The 17327-nt window shown below is 49.0% G+C and overlaps 1 protein-coding gene across 1 annotated transcript in view; it reads right to left on the bottom strand.

Moving 5' to 3' along the window:
- Positions 1-820: 820 nt before the first annotated feature.
- LEMD2 (LEM domain containing 2) overlaps positions 821-17327 on the bottom strand; it is a 28778-nt gene continuing 12271 nt past the window's right edge. The window contains exons 4-9 of the mRNA XM_006882079.1: positions 8432-8508; positions 7484-7563; positions 5679-5824; positions 4588-4689; positions 4408-4510; positions 821-1182 (exon numbers count right to left, since the gene is read on the bottom strand). Of these exons, the coding sequence (XP_006882141.1) occupies positions 1032-1182; positions 4408-4510; positions 4588-4689; positions 5679-5824; positions 7484-7563; positions 8432-8508 (659 nt within the window). The 3' untranslated portion in view covers positions 821-1031. The remainder of the gene's footprint in view (positions 1183-4407; positions 4511-4587; positions 4690-5678; positions 5825-7483; positions 7564-8431; positions 8509-17327) is intronic.

Genomic DNA, 17327 nt, shown 5'->3' with positions numbered 1-17327 from the left:
CCTAATGAAGGCTGTGCGCGCTGGCACTGCGCTCGTGTGGCCAGCAGGGGGCAGTGCCTCTGCACCTCGCCCTTGTCCAGGGAGCGGTGGCAGCTGGGCCTACAGAACGGCTTGGGCAGCAATTCTCTTAAACAGCCTCAAACAAGGTGGTCTCTGCGTACAGTAAGGGCAAGGCTCTCGGCCTTGGCAAGAAAGCCTTGAGTCTGACAATCAGCACTCTTGCCTTCAATGCAAGTGCTAGCTGCACTGCATTGATGAATGTTGAGTAGTGCCATGGGGAGGCCCTCCTGGGGAGGCTGTCTTGGGGTGGGCACTGAGGCGCTGGCTGTGTGGCTGCCCGACCCTCCTCTCTGTTCACACTAGGTTCCTCTCAGGAGAACACATCAGCTGCTCACCCCCTGACCTGAGGACCCAGTGTTTCTAGACAGTTCTACATTCACTTTTTCTAATTTCTAGCATCTTACCCTTTCAGGCTGAAGGACCCCACCCAGCCAGAAGACAGGCTTTCTTTCTGTACTCTAGAGCTCCCAGGTAAACACCCCATGAAGGCACATGAACCAAGCTGCTCCCCTAACCCCTGCTGCCCCGACCCACTATCCCGACCCACCTCCCACCGGCGCTGCCCACCTCACAGTCCCACGGCCGTGCTGGTGGTGGACGGGCTCAGGCTTACGTGCCTCACACTTGCTCTGCAGGGTTTTTTACAACTGCTGCTCCTTTATCTTTTCTGTACGTGACAGACAAACCCTTTCCCCCTTTTCTGCCAGCAAAGCAGAGCAAAAGGGATTGGTCCAATGTGGAGGAGAAGCTGCCTGTCTAGCCCTGGCTTCTCCCCTCCACCCTTAGGGAAAGCCCACATTTTCCTAATGAGCTAATCTCTACAGGTCTTACAGAGACCCGTTGGAATCGGTGTCAGATGAGAAAAATCAAGGCAAGTGTGACTTCAGCACCGGTAGGGCTGGCAGCCCTCTCACACCCTGCAGTGGGCTGTCCTGCGGACAGGCTGACTGGGAACAGGCCCCCGCCTGGGTTTATCGCTCCGAGTCAGAGAAGGAAGAGGGCTTAGTCCATCTCCACACCAGCATATCCTCTCCAGCCACTCGGTGGGACTCTGTCTGGATCCGGGATTCATTGGAGGCCAGGAACTCCACGGCTCGGTCCCAGACCCGCTTCATGCGCCGCCTGCAATGACAGAGGCGGGCTGGGTATGTGAGTCACGCCCTCAACAGCTCTGCTGGCACCACAGAGGCAAGTGGGCCTGTGGACGCCCTCCGTACAATCCGGTGCAGAATTTATTTAGGGGAAGAAAAGCTGTCAGGAACTAACAGGTCTCCTGCAGAGGAGAGAAATTTTGGGGGCCAGGGAGAAATGATTTCTCAGCCTTCTTGTTTCAAAAGCTTTCAATTAAAGGGAGCAGAAAGAGGCTGAGGTGTCTGAAGCCCTCCAGGTCTCTAAGTGTGAGGGGCCCTGCCGGGGTTTGCTGGCTCACGCTGGCACCTGGTATGTGCAGCAGCCCTCACCAGGCTGGCCTCACCACCAGGGCTGGCTGCATTTTAATGCCTCATGTGGGCTAATTAAAGAGTGACCACTGGGCTGTAGCATCTAAACTCCACAGCACTTCAGGCTGAGGATGAGCTAACCATCGACCAGAGAAGGCAGAGCTGCTCTGCAGAATTAGAGCCACCAAGTGGGGGCTCTCCCTGTGGGTCAGTGCCAGGCCTCAGCCACTGGTCCTTGCTTCAGCAGACTGCACGGCTGTCAGGAAGGGTGGTTTTGATTGTGCCCATGTCTTATACATCTCAGCTTTGCAGAACAAACCACATCCCCAAGACCCCACAGGTGGGAAGAGTAAGGACATGAGTACATGTGGGAGCAGGAGGATCCGACACGACAAAGGGCCATGATGCCCCTGAGCTGACCTCTGAGACGGGAGTGGTGTGGCGTTGGGGGATGGAGGGGCTTTCTCAAGCCTGTCCCAAACCCCTCAGCCTGTCTTGTAGCCCCCGGCTGGCTGGTCTGGCCAAGGTCACACACTCTTTGGGGACTGAGCTCCCAGGATGCCCACCCACAGGCACAGCTCCACGGCAGCAGCCAGTGCGGTGTGGGGCTGGCTCCGTCCCCCGCCCCGCCTCCCCAGGCTGCCCATTAACAGGTAATGAACAGGCCTGTCTGAGCCAGCTGCTCTAATCAGCTCCCCTGCTTCTCACAGGAAACAGGCTCTTCAAATCTCTCAATCTCTCACAAACAGGCCCTCATCTACCGATCTGAGAGTACCCAAGCAGGGCCGACAAGGAGGCTAATGTATTGCTAAGTGTCCAGAGCTTGGTCAGGCTGGGCTCGGTGGCTCGGGAGATGATACAAGAGGCTGAGGGCCAACCAGCTTGGCCACAGGAACAGCCCTTGTCTTCTGAGGTTCCCCAACAGGGGAGAGTCAGCCCCCTCTGCCTGTGGAGCCACGCACCAACCAGGCAGTCCTTGGCTGTCAGTCCTCGATGTCGTGCTAATACCGGACCCAGGAGGTGGGAGGGGCGGTGAGTGACTCAGGCCCAGGACAGGCCATTATGCTTTTCTGCACTTTTACCTTGAGTGTTATTTGTCATAGTTCCAACTCAAACCATAATGGCTACCTGTTGATGAGCCTTCGAGTACCAGGCACTGAATAGGGAGACCTCTCTGTCTCTGCCTGCCTACTGGTCCACTGGTAAGAAACTGTGCTGCAATCACAAAAGGCATGCAGTTCAAATCCACCAGCTGCTCTGCAGAAGGATGGGCAGTCTCCTCTTGCGCAATTAACTGCCTCTGAAAACACTGGAGGGTCAGCTATGTGCTGGTTCAAACTCGATGGCACACATCACCACTACCACCACCACCACACAAGGGAGCTCTGGTGGCCTAGCCCATAGAGAGCAGTGCTGCTAACCCAAAGACTGTGTGTCTCCAGTGGTTCGAATCCACCAGTGACTCTGCGGGAGAAAGATGGACCATCTCCTCCCGTGTGATTTACAGCTTTGGAAACTCAATGGAGAGTCGGCTATGAGGCAGAAACTTTGACTTTGACCCTCTTCTGGGTTTCTGATGCTACAGGTAAATCACACAGGAGGAAACTGCTCACTCATCTTTCCGCTAGTGGCGGATCTGAACCACCAGAGAGGCATGGCCTTTGGGTTCGAGTACAGCTCCCTATAGACTATGCAACCATCTTCATATTTCAAGTAGGCCCTTAAATGCCCATGTTTGTCATACACAGAAATGTATGAAGCTGAGAGGAGAGCTGGTGGGGCTGAGTGGTGGACAAAAAGGTCACTAGCCACAGGACTCTGAGCAAATTTAACCTCCTCAGGCCTCATTTTCATCATCTGTGAAATGGGGTCACTTCCAGTTCTTGTCTCAGGGCTGCACTGAGGATCTGGTGAGATCTTATCCAGGGAGAGCTCAGAGCAGTGCCAGACTCGCTCAGTATGCATGAACTCTTACCCATACCCACCGCAGCCCTCACACTCACCCAACTTACTGTGCAGGAACCCAGCACTGAGCTGGCTTTGCAGTGAGCCCCGCCTGCTACCAAAAGGGATGTCCCCCCCCTCCCCCGCCCCCGGTTTGTTCACACACCCATTCCAGGGCCAACTCTAACATTCACAACCCATGTGGAAGATGCTCCTGGAGCTGTGTCTGCTAATGGTTGGCCACCTCTCCCCCTCACAGCCATATGCCCTGGAAGCAGACCCATTCATCTTTGTGAAACTTTCTATTTGTGTCTCTCCCTCCCTCTCCCTCTCTCTTTGTGTGTAGGTGGTGTGTACTACACCAGAAATAGGAGTTTCTGATTGTGGGTCAGGCTTAAGCTTGAAGGAGACTCTCTTCTCTATTGCCAGTGATTGATGCATAAACAGACAAGTATCCAAATTCTGGGAATGTTTACTGTTGCTCATGAGAGAAACAAGAAGCCCACCACCCGTGCTGGCTGTGGCCAGTGACTCAGGGTTTCTAGCCTTCCGATAACAGTCATGGGGGATGCAGGATCACGAGAGTCACAGAGAAGAGACTAAGAGACCCAACTATGCTGTGCCTGGAGCCAAGAATACGCTGGGCTTCTTGCATGACTCCAAGAGACCCTTTACTCCTTGAGCCAATTAGGGGGAGGGCTTCTGGAACTTGCAGCCCAAACTACCCCAGTCAAAGCTAACTAACGGAGGGGCCCAGGTTTGGAGAGAGAACACCTTCCCTCCATCTTGTCTGGTTCACTCTCCCTTGAAGAGCACAGTGAACAGAACCCCACTTGTGACTCTAGGGGCTTGTGACCTGTCCTCAGCAGCTCTGTGCAAGGCTTTGGGACTCCTGCTGTGGTACTCAGCAGGGTCAGGCTCCCCTTACTGCACTCCTGGCAGCCCCAGTGCCAGATGGACTCACCGGCTCTGTGGGGGGATCAGGGTGTCTCGCACATGCAGGATGCCCACGTAGGGATAGCGCTCCATGTCCTGCTCCCAGTCCACGTAATGGTCCTGGACCACGTCTGTAGGAAGGAGGATGTTATTTAGGCAAGGAACCTCCAGCAGGCAGTAGCTGCTCTTTCACGAGGGGGTCACGCACCTATAATCTTCTTCACCATCTCATACATGGCCTGCTCCTCCTCTTCCAACTTCCGCCACCGATATTTCAGGAGAATCAGGAGGCCCCACAAGAAAGCCAAGCCTGTGAGAGAAAGGGCACTGTCCATTCGTCACTTCACCTCTACTTGGCCTAGACAGCCTAGGGCCTTCGCTCTGAGAGGCTGGGGCTGGCCTCTGCAAACGTGTTCTGAGTATCTACCATGGGTGAGCCACGGGGCTGATATGCAGCAAGGAGCGGAGAAGATGCAGACATGCACAGGGAGGCTGTGCTATTAAGTGATCACCTTTCTCCGCCGGCTGTCACCACAGATGCGTCCCCAGCCATTTGGATCCTGGCTCCACCCCACTGCATCCGGGCCTTTCACCTGCTCCCTTGTGTGCCAGAACAGAGCAGTTCATACATATATACATGCCAGGCCCTTTGTATTTGGAGATACTGCTGCCAATAAGGATCGCTGTGCTGGATGGCTGGGGGTGAGGGGCATGTACACGCTGGGGTGTAACTCCCCCTGTCCCCGGGAGAGCTGGCAAACGGTTAGCCTTTCACCTTTGGAGACTCTGGGGTCTCTACATCAGGTGGCCCTGATGTGGGAGATAAGACAGCACTCTCCTTTTCAGCTCTGCACTCGGGGTTCCTGCTGGCTCGCATCAGGCTTGCTGGGGCTCCTCAGGAGATGTTTATATTGTTCAGGGAGTCAAATTAGGCCAAGGCCCGCACGGTGCCTTGCTCTGGGCCTGGGCCTTGCACACTGGGATCTTGGCAGAGCTGCCGGAAAGGACAAAGCCTAGTGTGGCCTTGCCCTGGTCCCCTCATCCTACCTCAGGGATATTTTCTAGTTATCGTCACATGCCTACCACCCATCGCCAAAGGTAAATGCAATCTGGGGCAGAGGCTGACGTGTTCATCTTCTCTGTTTTATTAGACAGACCTCAGGTTCACCAGACAGAAATGAGCTCTCAGGGCTTGGGATTTCTATAACTCATCACTCATGCCTCTGAGTGTCGCTGAGCACGGCTCCCAGGGGTGAGGTGGGGTGGGGGCTGCTGTGTGTAGAGGGGGCGGGGACTTACACCAGAAGAAGATAAGCACATGGGTGACAGCGGTGAGCAGGGCTCGGCTCAGGCGGCAGCCGACACCCATCCGGGGGCGGGCGGACTCCAGGCACACCACCTTGTCCAGGGTGGTCACTGATTCTGATGGGTCTTCCCCTTTCAACCTGAAACAGCAACACTGGATTCTAAACATGTCCAAAGCTCCAAGGAATGGCAACAAAACCCCTGCTTTAAACAGGAGGAGAAGGAAGGAGGGGCTTTCAGGCTTCTGCTTGCTTATAAAAACAGGCTTGGTATCTTGGTTGCAGTCTTTCCAGAAATTTCCCACATTGGCTACTTAGAAAGAATAAAGCTTTAAAGACGGCAGCAGGCTTGAACCCCTACCGCTAAAGTGACGTCCCCCTCTGTCGGGTCTTCGACAGCCCCTCTCAGCGTGCAGAAGATTAAACTGTAAATTGGATTCCCACCTCCGAGCACAGAGAAATGGAAATGTTTACTGAATCACTAGCTCTGCAATTGCACGGCAAGAACGCAAAGACAGAATCGTGGAGGCTGTGCTTTTCTTCCATGACGAGTAGGTGCATAAGCTGTTTAAGTGTTAAGATCAGGGGCATCCACGAGGCTGGAAGGAATGGCAACTGCTAGTGTCTCCACAGCCGGCCCTGGCACAGCGCCTTCACCCTGACCTGGGGTGAGGCAGTGCCAGGACACAGGGGATACGGACAACCGCGCCTCCTTCCAATGGGGTGACCTGGGGCGGCAATCACCATGCCCTGGCAGTTGCACCCCGGTCAGGCTGATGCCTGATGTGTCCCAATTTTCTCACGACCCACTTTAACACTGGTCATCTTAGCCAGGCTCAGCCTCTCTCTGCCTTTGTGAATAAGAAAAGGCAGGTGTCATCATTCTATCTACATCAGCAGCTTCAGTGAGCACGGAGGATGAAATCCGTATTCTCTCCCCTGCCTTCTCCAACACACAGAAAAATCACTCAGCCACTCGGAGCAGCTTGCTTTCTTTCTTAAGCCCCCGAATTTTAATCGTGCCGTGCATCCAGTTATCAAGCTTTAGGTTGAGCTGCCTGAGGGGGCTGCTACTGGATGCACTGTGGATGGAATTAGTAATTTGGGTGGATTAGCGAAGAAGAGAACAAAACCCTGGAGTGTGTTTTAATCTCAGACGCTGTAACTTGAACAGGGATGTGGACACATGCTGAGGAATGGGAACGGACTTCGTGAGGACTCTTTTCGAGGGGAAGCTGGGGCCCCCACCCCTGCGTTGAGCTGTCAAGTCAGGCTTTCAAAGGAGGTGAAAGGCTTGCTATCTCAGCTAACAGGGCTGGCCAGTGACAAAAATGAGGCAAGGCTCGCTGGTCAAAATGAAATCCGCTGTTTCCTACTGCAGTTTTCATATTAAGCAAAGCCAGCAGACAGAATCATTTCCTCCACAAATGAAAACCAGCGCCCGAGGTGAGGAAGTGCAGGAAAATGCCTCTTCTAGCAAATGGGGACGGGTGGATTAAAAGGGCTCAGGCCAAGTTACAAGAAACAGGATTTAGGTGGCACTGCAGGTAGACATCCCAACACCTCAGTTTTGTGTCTCATCTGGAAGTTGCTCCTTAGACTCCAACTAAATGCTGTTTCCTCCTTTTGCCAGGTGGTTTCAAACTTAAGCCCACAGCAACCTGGCCGGGGGACCTGTTCTCTAGCCTCCGACCCGAGACACCTCTGATGGAGCAGGTTAATCAGCTGACAGTTGAGGAGTGGGCTGCAGGCACGTGCGGACACGCTGCCCCACCAGCTCTCACACCCGTCTGCACTCACCAGATGCCCACGTCTTTGTTACTGCTCAGGATCCAGGTCAGGGCAGCTTCAAACTTGGCTGCGGAGCTGCCGGTCACATTCTGCAGGGGAAGTTGGGAGAAGATTAGAGATTAGCTGTGTCTGGGTGGAGTGACTAGAACATTCCTCAGCTGCTGGATTAAGGGGGCTCCTCTCCTGTGTTCTCTGGAGCCCCATTCCACTAAAAGTATAGGCAACTGGCAAGAAGAAAATTGGGGGCTAATGAAAGCCAAGGAAGGAGCTATAACTAGGGGAGGTGAAGTGGAAGCACATGCTAGAAAATAATGCAGGTCGGAGGCAGACCAAAGGATGGAGATCTCCTCAGGGACTGAGGCATAAGGCTGGGGGGCTGGTAGCTCATCTTGGGACAAAATGAAAAAGAGCCCTAGGTTGGGGACCTGGCTTCCAGTCCCAGCGTGGCCACTGCCAGATGTGTGCCCTTGAGTCCTTCCCTTGCCTTCCCTAGGCCTCAGTTTTCTCCTCTGTGAAATGAACACTGAACCTGATGACTCCTGTCAGCTGCAACTTTCTGTAATTCTTCTATCTTGAGGTCGTGTTGAAAATCAAGGGAATCAGAGTGGTGTGCACAACAGGCACAAGGGCAGAGAGAGGGTGGGCAAAAAAACCGGAGCAGCTTAAGAAAGGAGCAGCCAGCAGTGATATGCGGCAGCTGGTTAAGGACCAGCAGTGAGGTGAGCCCACCACAGCAGGCCCCGCCCTGGCTACCTCAGGCTCATCACCCCCATGGCTGCCTTGCTTTAAAGCAGTCAACCACCAAACTATGGTTTAAAAAAAAAAAGGAAAGCCAAATGCAAACACGAAACAGAGAGGGGAGGAAAGAAAAAAAAACACACAAGCCTACAAGGTTTGAAAGATCAATACAAAAGCACGGGGCCTCCGGGGAGTGGATAAACACTGCAGTCTACTTACTGCTATATATTCCTGGGCTTCCGACACAGGGATGCATTTGCTTTTTAGGTTCTCTGGATTTCCACACTCGAAATTACCTGGGAGAAAAAAACCAAACAAAAAACCCCTCACATACATGCAAACACAGAAAAGGGGTGAGAAGAAATGTACTCTGAAGCGGACTAGAAAATGCTGCAAGAATCAAGCCATCAGCTCTAATAAGGAGCATGTGGCCTGGCGGCTCCCTGGCTTCTGAGGGGCATCTTCACTCTGCGGCAAGATCAAAAGCCACTTAGCTTGGATCGATTCCAGATCATTAAAACCTGACCTGCAAAGCAGCGCAGCTATTTGCATTAAATGACTAAAAAGCTGCCCAATACCCAAGGTCTGTTTGCAATTGATCCCTAAAAGGATGAGACAGATAGCTTCGGAAGGTACCAGAAAGGCACTATAAATAAACACAGCTGGAGAAAAAGGCGGGCAGGGCAGCGGTGGGCACCACAGAGATTCTGACTAGCAACACAGGTAAGTGACGTGGAAAGCTGGCTGACTACTCTAGGGGTTCCTGAGGAAGTATGTCTAAAACGGCCTCCATGAAGGAAAGAAGGGGCATCTTCTCTGCAAACCTCCTCCTTAGTCCCGCCCAGCCTTGCAGGCCCAGCCTGTGGTCACCGGGCCTGAGGAGCTCCCAGGGCCTCTCATCAACCTGATCACTCCACACTGAGTGTGACCTGCCACGGTCCTCAGCACTTAATAGCACACTGGGGCTCACCAGCCAGGTGCTGCTGCACAGGGGTCTACAACTAGATTCCTGGAGAGCAGGGACAGCACGTACAGCCCCCCTAATGCTCCCGTGGTTTTGACATGGCACAGTCTGGAAAATTTCCAGAGGTCAGTGAATGTGTGTGTCGGCTGAAGCAATATTAAAAAAAAAAAGTCTTAAGAATGAATATAATCTCCTGACCTCCAATGCTCTAATCCTTCTCAAAGTTGGTTTGACTCCCTGGGCTCCTGAGACTCAGCTAGTACCCCTCCCCTCCCCTCTCCTCTCCTCTGTCCCAGACCATCCCTGCCCTCCTCAGGCTGGCTCAGACCACTGAGTGAGCTTTCTGGTTGGCCCTACAAATTCTAAAATGACTCTACTTAACCGGCATTATGCCACTCAAGCTACCACCACATGGATCTCAGCATTGCATGCCCCTCTCCCAGGCCTCTCTGTCTTTCACTGTCTGCATGATCAGCCCCCGGAGTCAACATCCAGGACATTTCACAGGGCACCCAAGCAATCTTTCCAAACTTAATTTCCTCGTTTTCTCCTTCCCATCCAAAGCCATCTGCTTCCAAGCCTCGGTCCTGGGCTTTCCTTTTGCTCTCTCCCTCCCTCTTCACACATGACTGATCCTACATGGCTGTCTGCACCTGGTTCAGACGTCACTGTCCCAAGCTGCTCCAATGGAAAGACATTGCGCCGACCACAGTGAGAGATGAGAGACCAATTCACATCCACCAGGATGGTTAGTACAAAAATGCAAGACAAAGTGGAAAATAACAAAAGCTGGTGACGACGTGAAGAAACCAAAAGCCTCATGGCGGGAAGGTAAGATCAACAAAGAGCTGCTACATGGTCAGAAATTCTACTCCTCAGCCTATACCCAGAAGAGCTGAAGGTAGAAACAAAGGCAGAAACTGGCACACCAGTGTTCATCGTCACACTGCTAACAAAAGTCAAAAAGTGGAAGCAACTTAAATGCCTACCAACAGATGAATGGGTAAACCAAAATGTGATGCTTCCATACAATGAAGTGTTATCAGCCCCAAAGAGACATGAAACTCTGATACATGCAAGAGGACATGAACTTTGCCAGCATCAAGCTGAGTGAAGTAAGTCAGAAACAAAAGGACAGATATTTTATGATTCCCCCTTTATATTGAGTTATAGAGAAAAGGGAAGAGCAGAGACACACGCTAGAGCAGAGGTTACCAAGGGCTGAGGGGGAGCCCTGCTGGCCTAGTCTGCAGAGAGCTGCACTGCGAACTCAAGGCTGCATATCTCCAGCGAACCATCAGTCACTCTGAAGTGATAGGCAGTGTCCTCTCACTGCAGTCAAGGGCTCTGGAAACCTGATAGTTACTTTAAGAACAGACTTGACAGCAGTGAATGAATGAGGGACAGAATGGGGAGTTCTCGCTTAAAGGATATAGCTTCTGTTTAGGACAATGACATTTTGGATAGTGGTACTTACTGGCTGTATAACACTATGAATATGATCAATGTAATTGAACTGTGGACGTAGAAAATGGTTAAAAAAATATACATGTACACACACATGCACAGAATCATCACTGCCCAGCCCTACTCTGCTGGTTAGCATGGGGCTGCTAATGTAAAGCACTAACTTTTTCAACACTGGTTCATATCCAGGTACCAGCTGAGCAAGGCTGGGAACGGCAGAAATTGATGTTGTCAAGCATTGATTAGGACTCTTTAATCCTATAGAAGGCAATCTATGAGGTGCCAAATCCAGACTATATTTGTAGCAATTGATTTTTGGGAAGCCCAATGTGCGATTTCACATTTGTCCCTGTTATGGATCGAATTATGGTCCCTAAAATATGTGCTGTAAATTCTAACCTCTTTGCCTGTAGTTATAATCCCATTTGGGAATGGGTTGTTACTGTGTGATGGATCGTTTCTATATAAGCTTTCTCAGCACGATCTTGTAATTCCCACCAACCGACTGGGCGGGACAATACTTGTAAAGGAGTTATGGTAGGCTGAGTGGTGACCGGTGAACTGAAAGCCCAGCAGTCAGAACCAGCTGTTGTGCTGGAGGAAGGTGAGGCAGTCCTTTCTGGTTAAGATTTAGAGTCTCAAGACGTGGGTTTATCGTTTTGTTTTTTTTTTAATTTTTATTTTATTATTTTTGTGTGATTGTACCATCAAATCAGATCTGACTGGTACAGGAGGAGATTGCCCCTCCTTCCCCGGCAGAGCATCTTGCTTTGTTTTTTAATACACATGAAGTACATGTAGTCCAAGGAGGCATCTTCCCAATAGTGCAAATAAGGTGCATGACACCACTGTGAGGGGGGCTACTGTCTGCTAAGGAGTTGGAACTGAACCATAGTTGACCCTCCTCCTCCTCCAGCACATTTTTAAGGGAAGTTTAAAGAGAAGACTATGTAAGAGGAGATTGCCATTCTCCTGTGGAGCAGTTGGTGGACTTGAACTGCGTGCCTGTGGGACTGCAGCACAGCTTCTTAGCACTAGGTCACCAGAGCTCCCCCCTCATTGTGAGGGTTGGAGCATGTATATATGGAACCGTAACAAGGGACTGGTCAGTTTTGTCATCCTGCTAAGCTGAAAAGGAATCTAGCTCCAGAGGTCAGAAGGTGGGGGGGATTACTACCACCAAGAAAAGGGCAGAGCATTTGTTAGACTGTGCTCTGAGACTTTTTTAGATTCAGGAGACAGGGAGAAGTGTGACACCAGAGATGGTGTCAGATGCTAAGAAGGAGTGGCCCAGAGCAGAGGTAGCACAGACTCAGAAGAGTAACACAAGATAGTGCTGTGGGATTTTCAGCTGTGACTGAATTTTGTCCCCTTAAAATATAGGCAGTGGGGTTATTTGTGTTCGAGACAGTGAGGCTGCCTCAGAATAGGGCAAGATTCCGAGCTGCTGTTCACATGGTTCCTATGAGTCACAGTCAACTCAATGGCACATAACAATAATAATAAAATATATGCTGTAAAATCCTAACCACCATCATTATGATATAATCTCAATAGGCTGTTTGTATGTTAATGAGGTAAAATTAGTTTAGGATATGCCTTGAATCAATCTCTTTTTGAAATACGAGATTAAATAAGAGAAACAGAGATAAGGTAACAGAAGTTATCGTGAATTATTTAATACAACTAGTCTAGCCCTTGCCATTGTATTCTCACTAAATGAATGGATACTGCTGTGTGCCATCAAGTTAGAACTGACCCACTGATGACCCTCCAGTGGGTTTTCAGAAGCAGTTAATCACATGTGAGGAGACTGCCTATCCTTCTGCAAAGCAGCTGGCGGATCTGAATTGCATGCCTTCAGGACTGCAGTGCTGCTTCTTAACACCAGGCCACCAGAGCTCCCCTGGACAGGACTATGCAAATCTAAGGCGTCTGTGACCCACCACGTGGACTAGGTAGGTTGGTATACGGCACCCTTGTGGAGTTGTTGTTAAGTGCCGCTGAGTCAACCATGACTCACAGTGATCCAACAGATTTGAACCTTGCCCAATCCTGCACCGTGATCATGATCAGTCACACTCAAGCCCACTGCTGCACTCAGTATCAGTCTATTTTGTTTAGAGTCTTCCTTCCCTTCTTTGACCTCCACCTTTCCCAGCATGGGATATCTTTTTCCAAGGACTGGTCTGTCCTGACAACGTGCCCAAAGCATGTGAGATGACGTTTCACCATCCTCTCCTCTAAAGGGCACTCTCGTACTTCCCTCAAGCCAGATTTGTTTGTTCTTTTAGCAGTCCATGGTGTATTCAACACTCAGCACCAACATCACAATTCAAAGGCACTGAATCTTCCTTCGCTCTTCCTCATTCATTATCCAATTTTCAGATGCGTTAAGAAGGAACTGAAAATACCACAGTTTGCATAAGGTACATGTTAAACTGACACTGTTGCTCTTTAGCACTTTGGAGAGGTCCCTGACAGCAGATATTCCCTACACAACACATCTTTTGACTTCTTGACTGCTGTTATGGGTGTTGATGGTGGATCCAGTTAAGTGAAATAACTGATAACTCCAGTCTCTACTATGATGTTGCCAATTTGTCCAGTGGTGAAGATTTTTGTTTTTCAATGCTGAGATACCATGGTGTAAGCCTAAAAGTTGGCTTTTTATTAGCCATTTAGCCTCTGGTCTTCAGCAATCTTAACTGCAGACACATAGTCTTGCAAATCAGCATTAGCTGTGGGACTAGAATAAGAAAAAGACTGCTTCCCACACTGAGCAGCAAGACTTGAGGGGAGAAAGACTTGTGGCAAAAAGATTCTGTTGAGAATGAAACCCTGGTGGTGGAGAGACTGTGGCACTGCTGTGGACAAATGGTGGCAAGGTGTGACCTGAGGCTTCTTGGATTTGTGCTGGCCAGTTAAAGGTTTGGCTGTTTGTGCTGGATGTTTGAAGGAGAATCAGACTTAGAACTACTCTGAGGCCAACTTTTCTGGATGATTTGGATTTGATTGCTGAAGAAACTGGTGCTTGGATTTTTAGAGGAATTGTGCCTTTGAACAGTTGGGCTAAAGCCTGGACTTGTATTGTGAGATATTCTTTGTCTCCCCTACTCACTTCCCTAATAAACCCCATTGTTGGTACCGTAACTGGGAGTTAACAATGCATAAAGGAACTTCTTGCTGTTGGTGTGGCTCTCAGCACCATGGGGTTAAGCTAAGGGCTCTTTATCTACTTTCTATTCTGTGGCAGTGAAGGACGTGCTATTCTTATTTCCTCTGGCCCTTTCTGAGAGACATTCTTGGCCTTGTGCCCCTATGTCCCATTTTCTCCTTTTTAGACAGATACAAACCATATTAATGGCTGTAGTGTTTGATCTTCTTTGGTAAGCACTTCAAATCTTCACTTTCGGTAAGCAAGGATGTGTCATCTGCATAATGCAGGGTTGCTGATGAGTCTTCCCCCAACCCTGATGCCACATTCTTCTTCAGAGAGTCCAGCTTCTTGGATTATTTGCTCAACACCATGTAGAATAGATATACAGGAACACAATTTGTTGGGGATTGGTCAGTTTTGCTGCCCTACTAGGTTTAAAATTAGCCACCCAGAGAGGGCAAAGGGAGATTTCAAGGCCATCAAAAAGAAGAACCAGGAGTGTGAGCGCATCCTATAGACCTCAAACTTCTCTGACCCATGAAACAGAACGTTGTAACACCAGAAAGACAATGGGAAGTGTCAGCAAAGAAAACAGTGAAAGCAGAGCAGCAGAACTAAGAGAACCAGGAAACCAGGAGACTAAACAGCTCAAGTGGAACTAATGGCTTCCTGGTCCACAGAGGGAGAAGGCACCTCTGGCAAGACTTGCTGGTCGAGAAGGTAGGGGCCTTTGAGCATTTGTAGGGGAGCTAGGTTTGCTGACCTACAGCACTAGAGCTGAGCACCGTTTGGGACTATATTTGAAAGCGGAGTAGGTGCTTTTGTAGCACTTTAAATCAGTAGAGATGAAAGAGCTTTGTGACATTTACCAAAACAGCGTAGATGCCAAGACAATGAGGTCAAAAGATCAGAGAGAAGCCTGCCTTTAGTCAAAGCTGAGGATAAATGCTATTCTGATCAAAGAACTGTATCCTGAATCATTCCTGATCCTGAATTAGAACTTGTTTCTCCCCGAACAAACCCTGGTAGTCTGCTCTGTGCGTTCTGTGTGGCCACTGAAACAAACTAAGGAACTCAGCAGAGAAGTAGTGAGTATTGTGGGAGGGATCATTAGTGTTAGAATTGGTGAAAACGTTTAGAGTGTGGTGGGGACTACTTGGTTATCTGCCTCAGAGTAATTGGGACTTGGCAGCTGATGGTGGCGATTCTTTCTTCCCTTAATGAAGTTAGTAGCTCTGGTGGTGCAGTCCATGGGGAGTTGACCTGCCACAACCCAAAGGTGTTTCAAACCTGTCAGTAGCTCCACAGGAGAAAGGCTGGCAGTTTCTGTCTGTTGAGATTTACAGCCCTGGAAACCCGACAGAGGGCTGCTTAGAATGAAAACCACCCGACAGCAGTTAGCTTGACCTTTATGAAGTCAAAAGAGGTCATATTGTCTCAACACCATTTTTACAGTAAGACCTACAGACATCTTCAAAGACCCAGGAAATAGATTCTAAAGAGAAAAGACGGTTTCTCAGAACTGACAGAGGAAGAAAGGTTTCTAGAACCTGATATTCAGACTTCTAGCCTCCTAAACTTTGAGAAAATAAATTTCTGTTTATTAAAGCTACCCCTTGAGCTATTTCTATTGCAGCGGTACTAGACAGAATTTGGCATCAGATAAGTGGGGTGCTGCTCTGAAAGATACTTATAATGTGGAGGTAGTTCTGGAATTGGGCAATGGAGAGACACTGGACAAATTTTAAGATGCCTAATAGTAAAAGCCTAGATCGTCTTTTTAAAAAAAATTTCCCCACCAGATCATCTTAAAGAAATAGTTGGTATAATTATGGATATAAAAGGCCATTCTGGTGGAGGCTCAGAAGGAAGTAAGAAGGGCTATAGAGAAAGTCATTTTAGAGAATGCATATGGTGCCAACAATAGAATGTTGCTAGATACGTGGACATTAAACTTACTTCTGGTGAGAAAATGATGAATCACAGTAGAAGATCCTGGATAATGTGAGTTTAAAATGTGGAGCAAAACTTAAAAATATAAAGAAAAGCCAGGCTTTCTGGTCTGATATCAACTGGTAGGACCCCGAGACTCACCTTTGCCCTCAATCACCTTTGCACCTGGAACAGATCTCACCCCCATGGCTTAACTTTCAGCCAGACAGTGGACAGGCCTACAAAGGAGAACAGTATCACCAGGAAAGCACTTACTCCTTACAATAATCAGCCATATTAGGTCAAAAGAGCTCAGCTTGTCCAGGAGTAAAACCCACAAGACAGAGAAGGGTTGGAAATAAGAATTAATGGGAATGAAGATCATAAGAGGTAGTGATATTACATTACATTGTGGGCATTGTAATTAATGTTCTAAAACAAGATATATACAAATGATTGAATGTAGAACCAATTTGTTTGGTGAACTTTCACTCAAATGTTAATAAAAAAGGAAAAAGAAAACAATGATCATGTGATTGGATGGTGGAGAAAGGGCAATGCTTGTATGCAGTAGCAAAGAACTTGCGTAAATCATGTTCATATGTTTGGTGAAAGACAACTTCTATATGATGAACTTGCAAATCTGGGTGACGTGGTTTCGATATAAGACTTAAAGGAGCTGTATGGTTTCTCCTTGCTGCTCACAGTAAAATGTGAGAAAAAAGAGACAAACTTGAAAATTAAGAGAGTAAAATGAAAACAGCACTTAAAGATCTGGAAAATCCTGTTGTATAAACTAAGGACTCATGCCCTGAAATTTTCACCAAGTAAGTGTCTTACATTAAGTTTTTGTTAAAGAGATCAAAGCTGTGACTGATGGTTCTAACAACTGCCACAGCAGAAAACCTATCAATTAAGAGCTAGGGGACAGGGAATGCTGTCTGCCCCTTGAAATTTTACAGGCAAGAAATAGGCCTAAAGAGTTACATTCACTGTCCTTCAAGAAAGGAAAAGGACCATCCCAGAAACAACTTAGAGATCAGCAGAACAGAGCTGCCTCTATATCCATGGCTCACTGGGCTTCAAAGAGACAGAGCTTCAGCAACTCAGATGCAGAACGAGGGGCTGCTGTTAAGGTGTTCCATGGGAATGGGGCAGCTGCCCAGAGCTAAGGAGATGGGGCTGACATGCCTGAAAGCCAGAAGAGCAGGGCCTTCCAGATGGACTAGGCAGGAGAATGGGGACATCAATGGTTAAGGGAGCATGACGCCCTAGTCAGTCTGGAAGGTGGAGCCTGAAGCCCATGATGGAGGGCTCCTACCCGGACTTCAGCAGCCATGCCAACGTTCAAGAGTCTGGAGGGCAGGGCCATGGCTTAGATGGTCACAAAGAACAGAGTATTATTTTCAAGCCTTGAGAGAATATAAATTGAATATAAATTGTTCTCCTGGGTTTTGGATTTGTGTGGTGCTTAATAAGCTTTTTGAAATAGTTTTGACTCTTAATCTCATTAAATATTACTTGTGACTTCATTAAATGCTAGAGGCAATGAAGAACCATGGTTAATAATACAGACTCTGTAGAGAGATTAC

Source organism: Elephantulus edwardii, unplaced genomic scaffold (assembly GCF_000299155.1).
Source record: "Elephantulus edwardii isolate Elephantulus edwardi_28Jun2011 unplaced genomic scaffold, EleEdw1.0 scaffold00017, whole genome shotgun sequence".
In the NCBI taxonomy this organism is placed as follows: domain Eukaryota; kingdom Metazoa; phylum Chordata; class Mammalia; order Macroscelidea; family Macroscelididae; genus Elephantulus; species Elephantulus edwardii.
The sequence above is the reverse complement of the archived record's forward strand: the minus strand, read 5'-3'. Positions and strand labels throughout refer to the sequence as shown.